Source organism: Ranitomeya imitator, chromosome 7 (assembly GCF_032444005.1).
Source record: "Ranitomeya imitator isolate aRanImi1 chromosome 7, aRanImi1.pri, whole genome shotgun sequence".
In the NCBI taxonomy this organism is placed as follows: Eukaryota; Metazoa; Chordata; class Amphibia; order Anura; family Dendrobatidae; genus Ranitomeya; species Ranitomeya imitator.
The window spans coordinates 100,548,556-100,565,551 of record NC_091288.1 but is presented as its reverse complement, the minus strand read 5'-3'; the positions used below and the strand labels follow the sequence as shown (position 1 = coordinate 100,565,551).

Below are 16,996 nucleotides of genomic sequence, written 5' to 3'. Positions count from 1 at the left end.
AGCTAGTTTCTTAGGCTGTGCCGAGTTGCCTAGGTAGTTGTTAGGCGCAATCCACAGCGACTTTTAGTTGTGTTTAGGATAGGATCAGGTGTGCAGTCTACAGAGTTTCCACGTCTCAGAGCTCGTTCTTGTATTTTTGGGTATTTGTCAGATCACTGTGTGCGCTCTGATCGCTAAGCACACTGTGTTTCTGGATTGCCTTCTTAACACCTGTCATTAGCAAACATAACAAGAATTATACTGCCAGAAATTTAGAAAATGGTCTGTGCTCACTAAATGGAATGAGGAGGCTCTGGCTGCAATTTTCAGAAAATGTCTTTCTGAAGCCCTTAAAGATGTTATGGTGGGCTTTCCTACGCCTGCCGGTTTGAGCGAATCTATGTCTCTAGCCATTCAGATTGATCGGCGTCTGCGCGAGCGCAAAGCTGTGCACCATATGGCAGTGTCCTCTGAGCAGAGTCCTGAACCTATGCAATGTGATAGGATTTTGACTAGAACAGAACGGCAGGAATTCAGACGTCAGAATAGGCTGTGTTTTTACTGTGGTGATTCTGCTCATGTTATCTCTGATTGCCCTAAGCGTACTAAGAGATTCGCTAGGTCTGTTACCATTAGTACTATACAGCCTAAATTTCTCTTATCTGTGACCCTGATTTGCTCATTGTCGTCCTTTTCTGTCATGGCATTTGTGGATTCAGGCGCTCCCCTGAACTTAATGGACTTAGAATTCGCCAGGCGCTGTGGTTTTTCCTTGCAGCCTTTGCAGAGCCCTATTCCTTTGAGGGGTATTGATGCTACACCCTTGGCCAAGGATAAACCTCAGTACTGGACGCAGATGACTATGTACATGGCTCCAGCACATCAGGAAGATTGCCGTTTTCTGGTGTTTTCTGGTGTTGCATAACCTGCATGATGTTGTTGTACTGGGTTTTCCATGGTTACAGGAACATAATCCGCTGCTGGATTGGAAAACTATGTCTGTGACTAGTTGGGGTTGTCAAGGGGTACATAGTGACGTTCCTTTGATGTCAATTTCCTCTTCCCCCTCTTCTGAGGTCCCTGAGTTTTTGTCGGATTTCCAGGATGTATTTGATGAGCCCAAGTCCAGTTCCCTTCCACCGCACAGGGACTGTGATTGTGCTATTAACTTGATTCCTGGTTGCAAGTTCCCTAAGGGACGACTTTTCAATCTGTCTGTGCCAGAGCATGCCGCATGTTAAGGAGTCTTTGGAGAAGGGGCATATTCGGCCCTCTTCATCACCATTGGGAGCGGGTTTCTTTTTTGTTGCTAAGAAGGATGGCTCCTTGAGACCCTGTATAGATTATCGTCTTCTTAATAAGATCACGGTCAAATTCCAATACCCCTTGCCTTTGCTTTCTGATTTGTTTGCTCAGATTAAGGGGGCTAGTTGGTTTACTAAGATTGACCTCCGAGGGGCATATAATCTTGTTCGTATTAAACAGGGTGACGAATGGAAAACTGCATTTAATACGCCGAAGGCCATTTTGAATACCTTGTGATGCCATTTGGGCTCTCTAATGCTCCATCTGTGTTCCAGTCCTTCATGCATGATATTTTCCGCAATTATCTTGATAAATTCATGGTCGTATATTTGGATGATATTTTGATTTTTTCCGATGATTGGGAGTCTCATGTGAAGCAGGTCAGGATGGTGTTCCAGATCCTTCGTGATAATGCTTTGTTTGTGAAGGGGTCTAAGTGCCTATTCGGAGTTCAGAAGGTCTCTTTTTTGGGTTTTATTTTTTCTCCCTCGTCTATAGAAACGGATCCTGTTAAGGTCCAAGCTATTCATGACTGGATTCAACCCACGTCTGTGAAGGGCCTTCAAAAATTTTTGGGCTTTGCTAATTTCTATCGCCGTTTCATTGCCAACTTTTCCAGTGTGGTTAAGCCCCTTACTGATTTGACGAAGAAAGGCGCTGATGTGACAAATTGGTCCTCTGCGGCTGTTGAGGCCTTTCAGGAGCTTAAACGCCGATTTACTTCTGCCCCTGTGTTGCGTCAGCCGGATGTTTCTCTTCCTTTTCAGGTTGAGGTCGATGTTTCTGAGATTGGGGCAGGGGCCGTTTTGTCTCAGAGGGAGTCTGATGGTTTTTTGATGAAACCGTGTGCTTTTTTTTCCAGAAAGTTTTCGCCTGCGAAACGCAATTATGATGTCGGCAATCGGGAGTTGTTGGCTATGAAGTGGGCGTTTGAGGAGTGGCGACATTGGCTTGAGGGAGCTAAGCACCGCGTTGTGGTCCTGACCGATCATAAGAATCTGATTTACCTCGAGTCGGCCAAGCGGCTGAATCCTAGACAGGCTCGATGGTCCCTGTTTTTCTCCCGTTTTGATTTTGTGGTCTCGTATCTTCCGGGATCTAAGAATGTTAAGGCTGATGCCCTCTCTAGGAGTTTTTCGCCTGATTCTCCTGGAGTCCTTGAGCCGGTTGGCATTCTTAAGGAAGGGGTGATTCTTTCTGCCATCTCCCCTGATTTGCGGCGGGTTCTTCAGGAATTTCAGGCTGATAGGCCTGACCGCTGTCAGGTGGGGAAGCTGTTTGTTCCTGATGGATGGACAAGTAAGGTGATTTCTGAGGTTCATTGTTCAGTGTTGGCTGGTCATCCTGGGATTTTTGGTACCAGAGATTTGGTTGCTAGGTCCTTTTGGTGGCCTTCCTTGTCGCGCGATGTCCGTGCCTTTGTGCAGTCCTGTGGGACTTGCGCCCGAGCCAAGCCTTGCTGTTCCTGCGCTAGTGGGTTGCTTTTGCCTTTGCCGGTCCCTGAGAGGCCCTGGACGCATATTTCCATGGATTTTATTTCGGATCTTCCTGTTTCCCAGAAGATGTCTGTTATCTGGGTTGTTTGTGACCGGTTCTCTAAAATGGTCCATCTGGTACCTTTGCCTAAGTTGCCTTCCTCCTCAGATCTGGTTCCATTGTTTTTTCAGCATGTGGTTCGTTTGCATGGCATTCCGGAGAATATTGTGTCTGACAGAGGTTCTCAGTTTGTCTCTAGGTTTTGTCGGGCCTTTTGTGCTAGGATGGGCATTGATTTGTCTTTTACTTCGGCGTTTCATCCTCAGACTAATGGCCAAACTGAGCAAACTAATCAGACCTTGGAGACCTATTTGAGATGCTTTGTGTCTGCTGATCAGGATGATTGGGTGTCTTTCTTGCCGTTGGCCGAGTTTGCCCTTAATAATCGGGCTAGTTCGGCTACTTTGTTTTCACCTTTCTTTTGTAATTTTGGTTTTCATCCTCGTTTTTCTTCTGGGCAGATTGAGCCTTCTGATTGTCCTGGTGTTGATTCTGTGGTGGACAGGCTGCAGCAGATTTGGACTCATGTGGTGGACAATTTGACGTTGTCTCAGGAAAGGGCTCAACGTTTTGCTAACCGCCGTCGGTGTGTTGGTCCCTGGCTTCGTGTGGGGGATTTGGTTTGGTTGTCTTCTCGTCATGTTCCTATGAAGGTTTCTTCCCCTAAGTTTAAGCCTCGGTTTATTGGTCCTTATAAAATTTCTGAAATTATTAATCCGGTGTCTTTTCGTTTGGCTCTTCCAGCCTCTTTTGCCATTCATAATGTTTTCCATAGATCTTTGTTGCGGAGATATCTGGTGCCCGTTGTTCCCTCGGTTGACCCTCCTGCCCCGGTGTTGGTTGAGGGAGAGTTGGAATATGAGGTTGAGAAGATTTTGGATTCTCGTTTTTCGAGGCGGAGGCTTCAGTATCTTGTCAAGTGGAAGGGTTATGGCCAGGAGGATAATTCTTGGGTTGTTGCCTCCGATGTCCATGCCACCGATTTGGTTCGTGCTTTTCACTTGGCTCGTCCTGATCGGCCTGGGGGCTCTGGTGAGGGTTCGGTGACCCCTCCTCAAGTGGGGGGTACTGTTGTGAATTCCGCTCTTGGGCTCCCTCCGGTGGTTGTAAGTGGCACTTTTGTGAGTTCTGCTCTTGGGCTCCCTCTTGCGGTTTCAAGTGGTATGGCTGCTCCTTGGATTTAGCTGTCAGCAGCTGCTTCCACTGATTGTCTTTTCTGCTCGGCTATTTATGTCTGGCTCTTTCCTTCAGCCAGTGCCACTTGTAAATGGTTCCTGGTTGGATTCACATCTCTTTGGATTTCCCTGTTATCCTGACCAGTTCAGCAAAGCTAAGTTCTTGCTTGCTCTTTTCTGTCCACAGATTGTGGACTTATCCGTTCTGTGCTTTCTATGTTTGTCCAGCTTATCAGTATGAATTAATTCTGTCTTGCTGGAAGCTCTGGGAAGCAGATTTACCCTCCATACCTTTAGTCAGGTGTGGAGTTTTTTGTAAACTCTGCGTGGATTTTTGTAGTGTTTTATACTGACCGCACAGTATTCCATCCTGTCCTATCTATCTAGCTAGACTGGCCTCCTGTGCTCATCCTGGTTTCATTCTGTGCATGTCTTTTCCCTCTCCACTCACAGTCATTATTTGTGGGGGGCTAATCTATCCTTTGGAGATTTTCTCTGAGGCAAGATAGTTTTCCTGCTTCTATCTTTAGGGGTAGTTAGCTCTTAGGCTGTGACGAGGTGCCTAGGGAGAGTTAGGAGCATCCCACGGCTACTTCTAGTGTTGTGTTGAGCTTAGGGACTGCGGTCAGTACAGATACCACTTCCTTCAGAGCTCGTTCCATGTTGCTCCTAAACCACCGCATCATAACAAGCACCGTCATCATTGCCTCCAGCACCGTCATTGCTTCCAGCACCGTCATCATTGCCTCCAGCACCGTCATCATTGCCTCCCCCCACACACACACACAGCTGCACGCATGGAGGCACACACACAGACACACACAGCCACAGAAACACACTCGCACACACACTCACACACACAGCACCCACTCACCTCTCCGCACATTCCCAGCAGCCTCAGCACATCCCGACAACTGTCTGTCTGAAACAGCTGCGCTGAATGATGACGTCATCCAGCTGCGCTGATTCAGACAGGAAGTGCCGGGCAGGAAGGTGGATGACGTGGATCCCTGCAGCTCCGCTGTGGTCCCAAGCTGCAGGGATCACAATCAAGGATCGCCGCCCTTTAGGTGCCCACCTCTGGGGCCCCCCATTCAGCAGCAGCGGCGGGCAGTGTTAGCCTCAGCCTGCGGCTAACGCTGCCCGCCATTAAAGTGAAATGGTATTCACGCCTCTCCACGCCCATGGGGGCGTGGGGAAGCGTGAATATTCATTTCTCTTTAGCAGCGGGGACAGGCTCATGTCCGTCTGCTGCTCTCTGGCACCAGAAGGGCCCCCCTTGACTCAGGGGCCCCATAGCAGCTGGGTGTGCCGCTATTAGCGACACTCCACTGGCTGGAGGGCCCCTGGAGCAGTGGGGGCCCTAGGCAGCTGCTGGCCAATATGCCAGCAGGTGTCAGTGCCTGGGCCCACCGGAGAATCCTCTGTTTCTCTGGTGGGCCAGTCCGACCCTGGGTATATACTATATACAGGAGGAGATGACATACAGGGTATATACTATATGCAGGAGGAGATGACATACAGGTATATACTATATACAGGGGAGATAACATACTGGTATATACTATATACAGAAGGAGATGACATACAGGTATATACTATATACAGGAGGAGATGTCATACAGGTACATACTATATAAAGGGGAGATGACATACAGGTATATACTATATACAGGAGGAGATGATACACAGGTATAAACTATATACAGGAGGAGATGACTTACACAGGTATATACTATATACAGGAGGAGATGACACACAGGTATATACTATATACAGGAGGAGATGACATACAGGTATATACTATATACAGGAGGAGATGACACACAGGTATAAACTATATACAGGAGGAGATGACATACAGGTATATACTATATACAGGAGGAGATGACACACAGGTATATACTATATACAGGAGGAGATGACATACAGGTATATAATATATACAGGGAGATGACACATAGGTATATACTATATACAGGGGAGATGACATACAGGTATATACTGTATACAGGAGGAGATGACATACAGGAATATACTATTTACAGGGGAGATAACATACAGGTATATACTATATACAGGAGGAGATGGCACACATGTATATACTATATACAGGAGGAGATTACATACAGGTATATACTATATACAGGAGGAGATGACATACAGGTATATAATATATACAGGGAGATGACACACAGATATATACTATATACAGGGGAGATAACATACAGGTATATACTGTATACAGGAGGAAATAGCATACAGGAATATACTATTTACAGGGGAGATGGCATACAGGTCTATACTATATACAGGGGAGATGACATACAGGTATATACTATATTAGGAGGAGATGACATACAGGAATATACTATTTACAGGGGAGATGACCTATAGGTATATACTATATACAGGAGGAGATGACATACAGGTATATACTATTTACAGAGGAGATGGCATACAGGCATATACTGAGGGGAAAGTGACAGATGTTGATGGGAAAATGAGAGAAGTGAGGTGCTATAGCTAACCACAGTCAGTTACTATGCCCAGGCAACGCCGGGCTCTTCAGCTAGTGTTAAATAAAAGGAGGCATTGCCAGAGATCACACAAGCAAAACAAAGAAACAGGGCTGAGCTGTCTTTGCTGCCTGCTGCCGACAGATTAGTTATGTGAAACTGAAAATGCTGCTCTATTAATGTATATGGCAGAAGATAATCCTCTGGCATATGCATCTGTAGAACAGAATTTCCATTTGTACACCATTTATCTGTCAGCAGCAGGCATCAAATACAAGTCAGCCTTGCTTTCTTCAGCTCAGCTTGGTCTTGTTTTTACAAGCTCTGTTGTGAAGGCAGTTGTGTTTTGCTGATGGCAGATGATAAAATCCTTCAGGCAGAGTTTTATGCAGGACCATACAGTATATAAAAGTGTGCATTCTACACATAGATTATCTTGATAATGTGCCAAGTAGCTGGTGGATGCAGCAGAGCTGAGCCCATTATAGCAGAGCTGTTTGGAATGGCTATGCTGTTTTACATATTCCTCAGTCAGCTAGTTTCCAGTCGAGCTCTGAGAGGTGGGGCTAGTTAGAAGCACATAGGAGAGGTAGGGGTCTGCAGCACTGAGGAGAAGTAGTGTGCGGTTAGGAAATGTAGTTATAGCAGTGTAAGAATAGGACCTCCCTTTTAGTTATGTGACGCTGGATGCACATAGGGCAGATTGGAGAAAATAAAGATATAAAAGTGCGAGCAGAAATTTAATATTGCGATTTCTGAAAAATGCTGCAATTTTGGGAATTACCATTTAATATCTAAAATTGTATCCATTTTTCCCGCCAAGAGCAAATGGTGCTGCATACTGGGATTTATATTAAGTTCTTATTATTTGATTGACTCTAACCAACCTCCAAATTCATTCTGGCTTATAAGTAATATAGAGGTGCTACCTGTGCTCTTATATGTGTCTGTAGATGGAAGTACTGTACACACTGACATTTAGCATTCTTATGCACAGTCTTGTCAATCATTTATAATATTTATCAGAAATAAAGCTTTCTTTATTACCTTCCATTCTTACTTATTATTGCTTTATTATGATGTTTTTCAGGAGTATTACAATGTAACATCAGCCATGATGAGTGATCTAATGAAGGGGATTTCAGCAGAGAATATGCAAACCCACCTTGATTTAGAAGAAGAGGAAGATAACGTTAGGAAACAGTTCAATCCGCTCCATATCTGGATTACTGGGTACGGTGGAAATAACAACTGTGCTGTTTGTCACTTTCTATTTGGTAAAGTGCAGCTCAACATTTTTGTTCACATGCTGTAGATTTTCAGATGTGCGGAAAAACTGTGAAGTTTCATTTCAGATTTTCTCCTTTGCAATGAAAAGGGTGAACTCCGAGGAGGCTTCATCCCACAGTCCCCCTCACCATCAGAATTCCCCATAGACTTACAGTGAGATCCATGTGTAACTATCCCCTACCCATGTCTTCTGTAGACAGTGCAGTCAGCAGATGAAGCGTACCTGCGGTGCGGAGGACAGGGGTTTGCCAAAGCTTTTTAATATACTGTATTTTTGAAAAGCATTTTACTCCATTTCCAAAAGAGCTCTGTCCAAAAACTCGAATGTTGGCACAAAAAGAGACCAATCTGTTTTATGAGAAACATCATCTTTCCAAAGGCTAATGGAGGCATAAAAGAAACAAACTGAGCTGCTACTCACCACCCCATGGTCCAGCGCTGCCTCTCACTGCTTCTCTGGTGATTTTGCACAGGCTGCAGCAGTGATGTCATGTTAACAGCGCTGCAGCCAGTCACTCAGTACAGCTGATGTCCACAGTATGGGCCCCCTGAGCTCAGTGATTGACTGCAGCACCGTGTATGTATGTGACCTCTCCTCTGCTGCCTGTACTCAATCACCCGAGCAGCAGCAAGAGCAAGGGCTGGACTCCAGGAAGGTGAGGAACAGCTCAGTTTGTTCCTTTCTGTTGGTATTTTATGCCCACCTTAACCTCCAGAGTTCCAATCTTTTAAAGAGGACAATGTTTTTAAGAGATGATATGCAGTGCAGAACATTAACACTGCATTTATCTATTCTGAAAATACTACGGCGCTCATTCTGCAACTTCACAACTAAAATGGAATGGGCTTTATGAAAATGCAGCCAGCTCTCCACTAACGGGCACAGAGAATGCAGTGAGCACAGATCAGTGGGTGTGTGGAGGTGACACCACAGCTAGCAAGCATTTGTGGTGGACATGTCTTGAAGCATACTAGTAAGATACTATCGGAGCAAAGGTCAGGACGGGAGACTTGCTGTTTTAGCATAGTTTTTAATTATAACATTTACATGAGCGTAAATGATGCAACACAGTGACTGATATTACAGTGGCTTGCAAAAGTATTTATAGGCGTAAATTAAATTTATGGGATCAAGTAACTAAAAATTGTCATGCGCATATGTATTCACCCCTTTTGTGATAAAGCCCCTAAATATTTCTGGTGCAAGCAATTCCTTTCATAAGCCACATGCTTAGTGAAAGTAAGTCCACCTGTGTGCAATCTATGTGTCACATGTCAGTATATACACACCTTTTCTAAAAGACCACAGGGGCTGCAACACCATTAAACAAGAGGCCCCAATAACCAACCAACACCATGAAGACCAAGGAGATCTCCAAACAAGTCAGGGACAAAGTTGTTGAGAAGTACAAGTCCAAGTCAGGGTTGGGTTATAAAAAAATATTCCAATCTCTGATGATCCCCGGAGCACCATCAAATCCATGATTAACAAATGTAAAGAACATGGTACCACAACAAACCTGCCAAGAGAGGGCCGCTCACCAAAACTCTAAGCCCGGGCAAGAAGGGCATTAATAAGAGAGGCAACTGTTATGACCTGGTGGCCTAGGAGCAGCATGAGACGTACTCTGGAGAAGGTGGTACCTGTGCTGACCGCAAACCCTGAACTTAGCACCGCAACTAGAAGTAGCCGTGGGGAGTACCTAACACTCCCTAGACCCCTCGACACAGCCTAAGAATTAACTTCCCCTAAAGACAGAAACGGGAAAACTATCTTGCCTCAGAGAAAATCCCCAAAGGATAAACAGCCCCCCACAAATATTGACTGTGAGAGGAGAGGGAAATAACATACGCAGACTTGAAATCAGGATTTAGCATAGGAGGCCATTCTAGCTAAAAAGAAAGAATAGAACAGAGTACTATGCGGTCAGTATTAAAACACTAGAAAATATCCACCACAGAAAATACAAATCTCCACATCTCACTAAAGACATGGAGGGTATATCTGCATCTCCAGAGACACAGCTTGGCTGCAAAAAAATCCTTCACAGACAAAGCTGGACAAGACAAAACATGAAAATGCACAGAACTATAAGGTCCACAGCAGGTGGACAGCAAAAACAAAGCCAGAACTTATCTTTGTTGAAATGAACAGCAAAACAGGAGAGACCAGGTATGGATGTGAATCCTCCAAAAACAATGGACAACTGGCACTGACTAAAGGATAAAGCAGGACTAAATAGCCCAGCCCAAATTGCAAAAAGTGGATACACCTGATAAATGCTGCGATCCAAAGACAGCAGCACTACCACTCATAACCACCGGAGGGAGCCCAAGAGCAGAATTCACAACAGGCAACATAGAGACCAAAGGTAACCCTGAAGGAGCTGCAGAGTCCCCAAGCAGAGGCTGGAGTATCATTGCATACAACCACAATAAGCAGTACATTCCATAGAGGTGGCCATTATGGAAGAGTGGGCAGAAAAAAGCATTTATTTACATTCAAAAATTGTAAGGCTCGTTTTAAGTTTCCAAAAAACATGTGGGAGACTCCCCAAATGTATGGAGGAAGGTGCTGTGGTCAGATGAGACCATCCAACAGGACAATGACCCAAAGCAAAGTGGCCTAGTCAAAACCCAGACCTTAATCCAATTGAGAATCTGTGGTCAGATTTTAAGATTGTTGTTCACCAGAGGAAACCATCTAACATGAAGGAGCTGGAGCAGTTTTGCCTTGACGAATGGACCAAAATCCTAGTGGCAAGATGTGGAAAGCTCATAGAGACTTAGGCTAAGTTCACACTTGCGTTGTGCAGTCCCTTCAACACATCCGTTAAACGGACTGCACTAGTTTGCACAGCGCTAGCACAGATGGAGCATCTGCTAGCTCCATCTGCGCTAGCAGAGCGCTAGCAGTGACGGACCCGGAAACGCTGCAGCCCGCGTCTCGGGTCCGTCACTCAATGACGGCACATCGCTAGCGCACGCCCATTGTGGGCGTGCGCTAGCGATGCGTCCGCCATTGAAAGTAATGGCGGCGTTAACGGACTATGTTACACCACGTTAAGCCGCGGTGTAACGTAGTCCGTTAAACGGGTCACACTAACGCAGTGTGAACCCAGCCTTATACAAAGAGGCTTGCAGCTATAATTGCTGGCTGCAAAAAGAGTCTCTATAAAGTACTGACTTTGGGGTGGTGTGGTGGGGTGAATAGTTATGCACACTGACTTTTTCAGTAACTTTGTTGTATTTGTTGTTTGCTTAACAATTAAAAGAAAACCAAATGTTCTTTACATCAAATTATGCAAACCCTCCGAAAAAACTGAAATTTCAGGTTGTGAGGTAGCAAAACAGAATGCTAAGGCTTCTTTCACACTTCAGTTGTTTGGCGTCAGTCTGCTCTGACATTGTGACGGATCGACGGATCCGTCAAAATTGTTGAGCAAACGGTTCTAACGAATCCGTTTTTTTTACGCATCCATGTATCTGGGAAAAGTATGTAGTTTTTGGAGCATGCTAAATTGAAAAAGCGGATTGGGGCGACGGATACGCCAAATGACGGTCGTGACGGATCCGTCGCCCATAGGCCGCCATTCTATGAAATGGCGGTTCGCGAACCGCCATTTTGGCGCAGACAAAAAACGTTGCAATGTCCGTCAATGTCTAGACGATGTCCGCCAAATTTCGGCGGATCCGTCACGTGGCGGATGGAACGGACGACCATCCGCCACAATCCGTCGCTAATGCAAGTCTAAAAAAAAAAAATGGCTGATCCGCTATTTGATGAAAAGAATGAAGTGTGAAAGAGGCCTAAGGGGGTCAATACTTTCCCAAGCCACTGTATATTATAGTGATATTTACAGAAATAGTGAGCCTACACTACAACTAGGGATAACTTGGGTTTTGTTTTTTCTCTTTCGTAGAGTGGTAATAAAATGAAAATAATAATATACAGCGCTGTGAAACAGTGTTTGCGCCCTTCCCAATTGTTGCATATTTGTCATTTGTGAATATCAGTAAGTGAATCAGTTATACAAATTCCAATGACAATTGGAGTCACTTTTACAAGCTAGTCCAAGACTGCCCGACCTGATGTGTGGATGATTGCTGAGGCCGTCGCTACATCTGCTCAGATAACCCGCTGGCCGGGATCAAAGCGATATCTCAGACTGGCACAAGGCAGACTGTATCTCTGTGATCTGTACAGTCGTATTGAAAGCTGAAGAACCCAAGGCCGCCGGCCAGCTCAGCCCAGCAATGTACAGGTGCCTTGTGCTTCACTGTCACAGTATATCCTCACTGCAAACCTCAATATAGTCATCTTCCTGAGAGATTGCTACTATGCACCTCCCTATGCAGACTAGGGATTGGCTATATAAATAACATCTATCACTGAATAAATATCTCTTGGGACTTTAATGGGCACATTGTTCAGATAAAGTGCCTGCATATTGGATGCCTGACAACTTCTAACCTTTAACCCCTTCACCCCCACCCAAGCCTGTTTTCACCTTCAGAACTAGGCCAAATTTTACAATTTTCACCAGTGTCACTTTATGTAGTACCGTATATACTCAAGTATAAGCCGACCCGAATATAAGCCGACCCCTCTAATTTTGCCACAAAAAACTGGGAAAACTTAATGACTCAATTATAAGCCTAGGGTGGGAAATGCAGCAGCTACCAAAAGATGTCAAAAGTAAAAATAGATACCAATAAAAGTAAAATTAATTGAGACATCAGTAGGTAAAGTGTTTTTGAATATCCATATTGAATCAGGAGCCCCATATAAATGCTCCATAAAGTTTATGATGGCCCCATAAGATGCTCCATATTAAAATATGCCCCATATAATCCTGCATAAAGGTTAATAATGGCCCCATAAGATGCTCCATAGACACATTTGCCCCATATAATGCTGCACAAATGTTGATTATGGCCCCATAAGATGCTCCATAAAGATATTTGCCCCATATAGTGCTGCACAAACGTTGATCATGGCCCCATTCAGACACTTGCCCCATACAGACACTTGCCCCATATAGTGCTGCACAAACGTTATGGCACCATACAGACACTTGCCCCATAGAGTGCTGCACAAACGTTATGGCCCCATACAGTGCTGCACAAACGTTATGGCCCCATATAATGCTATAATGCTGCACAAACGTTATGGCCCCATAGATGCTCCATGCAGACACGTGCCCCATTTGCTGTTGCTGCGATAAAAAGATAAAAAAAATCACATACTCACCTCTCCGTCGCTCAGGCCCCCGGCACTTTCAATATTCACCTGCTCCTCGTTCCGGCGCCGCTCCATCTTCAGCGTCTCCTGCACTGACGTTCAGGCTGAGGGCGCGCACTAACCAAGTCACCGCACCCTCTGACCTGAGCGTCACAGCTGAAGACAGAGCGGCGCCAGAATGAGGAGCAGGTTAATATATCTCGCAGCGCAGCGCTCCCCGTTATGCTAACCTACTCCTGGTGCGGTCCCTGCACGTCTGTTCCCTGGCGCTGGCAGCTTTTTCCTGTACTGAGCGGACACCGTTACTGCTCATTACAGTAATGAATATGCGGCTCCACCTCTATGGGAGGTGGAGCCGCATATTCATTACTGTAATGAGCGGTACCATGTGACCGCTCAGTACAGGAAGAAGCTGTCAGCGCCAGGAAAAAGACTTGCAGGACCGCACCAGGAGCAGGTGAGTATAATTACACAGCCCCCGCTCCCCCTCCCCTGCCGACCCCTGGGTATGACTCGAGAATAAGCCAAGAGGGGGACTTTCAGCCCAAAATAATGGGCTGAAAATCTCGGCTTATACTCAAGTATACACGGTAATAAGCCTGGAACGTTTCAACGAATCCTGCCGATTCTGAGACTGTTTTCTCGTGACATATTGTACTTCATGGTAGTAATAAAATTTGTTCAATATGACTTGCATTTATTTGTAAAAATATTGGAAATTTGGCGAAAACTTTGAAAATTTTGCAATTTTCAAACTTTTAGTTTTTATGCTCCTAAACCAAATACCGTATATACTCGAGTATAAGCCGAGATTTTCAGCTGAAAGTGCCCCTCTCGGCTTATACTCGAGTCACGGTCTGTGGCAGGGTCGGCGGGTGAGGGGGGGAGAGGTCTGAGGCATACTTACCTAGTCCCGGCGATCCTGACGCTCCCCCTGCCCGTCACACTGTCTTCGGGTGCCGCAGCTCTTCCCCTGTACAGCAGTCACGTGGGACCGCTCATTAAACTTATGAATATGGACTCCACTCCCATAGGGGTGGAGCCGCATATTCATTTCTCTAATCAGCGGTAACGGTGACCGCTGATAGAGGAAGAGGCTGCGTCACCCGGAGACCAGCTGTCCAGGAGAAGGAGCCAGGGACCGTCCCCGGGAGCAGGTAAGTATGTCATATTTACCTGTCCACGATCCACACGCCGGGCGCCGCTCCATCTTCCCGGCATCTCTCCACTCTGACTGTGCAGGTCAGAGGGCGCGATGACGCATATAGTGTGCGCGGCGCCCTCTGCCTGATCAGTCAGTGCGGAGAGACGCCGGGACCGGACGCTAGGGAGCTGCAAGCAAGAGAGGTGAGTACGTGTTTTTTTTTTTTTTATTGCAGCAGCAGCGTTATATATGGCACAGCTTTATGTGGAGCATCTATGGGGCCAAACTGAACGGTGCAGAGCATATAGGGCACAGCTTTATAATGAGCATCTATGGGGCCAAACTGAACGGTGCAGAGCATATATGGCACAGCTTTATAAACAGCTGTCTGTGGATGGATACCATGCTTGGCATAGGTGGCTTTCCTTCATAGGATGCTGCCCTTCCCGTGGTTGTTCCTTCCCGGGGAAAGGCCTGGCTATTCACTGCTTGCGTCGAGAAACACGTGATGGTGTCTCTGCAGCTTCTTTACATGCATCTGCATATTTCCCATAAGGGATGGGGGCAGTGTTCTGGAATCACTGCGTTGAGAAACACGTGATGGTGTCTCCGCGGTGTTGGATGTTTTGGTCTCCCCGAGGCCAATCATCTGTGCCTTTATAGCCTTTTTACTAGGCACTGCTCCTAATAGCCAGATTCCTACTCCACACTGATGAGGGGCAAAAACCCCGAAACAGCTGTCTGTGGATGGATACTATGCTTGGCATAGGTGGCTTTCCTTCATAGGATGCTGCCCTTCCCGTGGTTCTTCCTTCCCGGGGAAAGGCCTGGCTATTCACTGCTTGCGTCGAGAAACACGTGATAGTGTCTCCGCAGGTTCTTTACATGCATCTGCATATTTCCCATAAGGGATGGGGGCAGTGTTCTGGAATCACTGTGTTGAGAAACACGTGATGGTGTCTCCGCGGTGTTGGATGTTTTGGTCTCCCTGAGGCCAATCATCTGTGCCTTTATAGCCTTTTTACTAGGCACTGCTCCTAATAGCCAGATTCCTACTCCACACTGATGAGGGGCAAAAACCCCAAAACCGCTGTCTGTGGATGGATACCATGCTTGGCATAGGTGGCTTTCCTTCATAGGATGCTGCCCTTCCCGTGGTTGTTCCTTCCCGGGGAAAGGCCTGGCTATTCACTGCTTGCGTCGAGAAACACGTGATGGTGTCTCCGCAGCTTCTTTACATGCATCTGCATATTTCCCATAAGGGATGGGGGCAGTGTTCTGGAATCACTGCATTGAGAAACACGTGATGGTGTCTCCGCGGTGTTGGATGTTTTGGTCTCCCCGAGGCCAATCATCTGTGCCTTTATAGCCTTTTTACTAGGCACTGCTCCTAATAGCCAGATTCCTACTCCACACTGATGAGGGGCAAAAACCCCAAAACCGCTGTCTGTGGATGGATACCATGCTTGGCATAGGTGGCTTTCCTTCATAGGATGCTGCCCTTCCCGTGGTTGTTCCTTCCCGGGGAAAGGCCTGGCTATTCACTGCTTGCGTCGAGAAACACGTGATGGTGTCTCCGCAGCTTCTTTACATGCATCTGCATATTTCCCATAAGGGATGGGGGCAGTGTTCTGGAATCACTGCATTGAGAAACACGTGATGGTGTCTCCGCGGTGTTGGATGTTTTGGTCTCCCCGAGGCCAATCATCTGTGCCTTTATAGCCTTTTTACTAGGCACTGCTCCTAATAGCCAGATTCCTACTCCACACTGATGAGGGGCAAAAACCCCGAAACAGCTGTCTGTGGATGGATACCATGCTTGGCATAGGTGGCTTTCCTTCATAGGATGCTGCCCTTCCCGTGGTTGTTCCTTCCCGGGGAAAGGCCTGGCTATTCACTGCGTCGAGAAACATGTGATGGTGTCTCCGCAGCTTCTTTACATGCATCTGCATATTTCCCATAAGGGATGGGGGCAATGTTCTGGAATCACTGCGTTGAGAAACACGTGATGGTGTCTCCGCGGTGTTGGATGTTTTGGTCTCCCCGAGGCCAATCATCTGTGCCTTTATAGCCTTTTTACTAGGCACTGCTCCTAATAGCCAGATTCCTACTCTACACTGATGAGGGGCAAAAACCCCGAAACAGCTGTCTGTGGATGGATACCATGCTTGGCATAGGTGGCTTTCCTTCATAGGATGCTGCCCTTTCCGTGGTTGTTCCTTCCCGGGGAAAGGCCTGGCTATTCACTGCTTGCGTCGAGAAACACGTGATGGTGTCTCCGCAGCTTCTTTACATGCATCTGCATATTTCCCATAAGGGATGGGGGCAGTGTTCTGGAATCACTGCGTTGAGAAACACGTGATGGTGTCTCCGCGGTGTTGGATGTTTTGGTCTCCCTGAGGCCAATCATCTGTGCCTTTATAGCCTTTTTACTAGGCACTGCTCCTAATAGCCAGATTCCTACTCCACACTGATGAGGGGCAAAAACCCCGAAACAGCTGTCTGTGGATGGATACCATGCTTGGCATAGGTGGCTTTCCTTCATAGGATGCTGCCCTTCCCGTGGTTGTTCCTTCCCGGGGAAAAGCCTGGCTATTCACTGCTTGCATCGAGAAACACGTGATGGTGTCTCCGCAGCTTCTTTACATGCATCTGCATATTTCCCATAAGGGATGGGGGCAGTGTTCTAGAATCACTGCGTTGAGAAACACGTGATGGTGTCTCCGCGGTGTTGGATGTTTTGGTCTCCCCGAGGCCAATCATCTGCCTTTATAGCCTTTTTACTAGGCACTGCTCCTAATAG

At 46.4% G+C, this 16,996-nt stretch overlaps 1 protein-coding gene across 1 annotated transcript in view; it reads left to right on the top strand.

Annotated features, from left to right (window-relative positions):
- MDH1B (malate dehydrogenase 1B) overlaps positions 1 to 16,996 on the top strand; it is an 89,518-nt gene that overhangs the window by 30,025 nt on the left and 42,497 nt on the right. Inside the window, exon 4 of the mRNA XM_069733686.1 lies at positions 7,605 to 7,747. Coding sequence (XP_069589787.1) covers positions 7,605 to 7,747 — 143 coding nt within the window. The remainder of the gene's footprint in view (positions 1 to 7,604; positions 7,748 to 16,996) is intronic.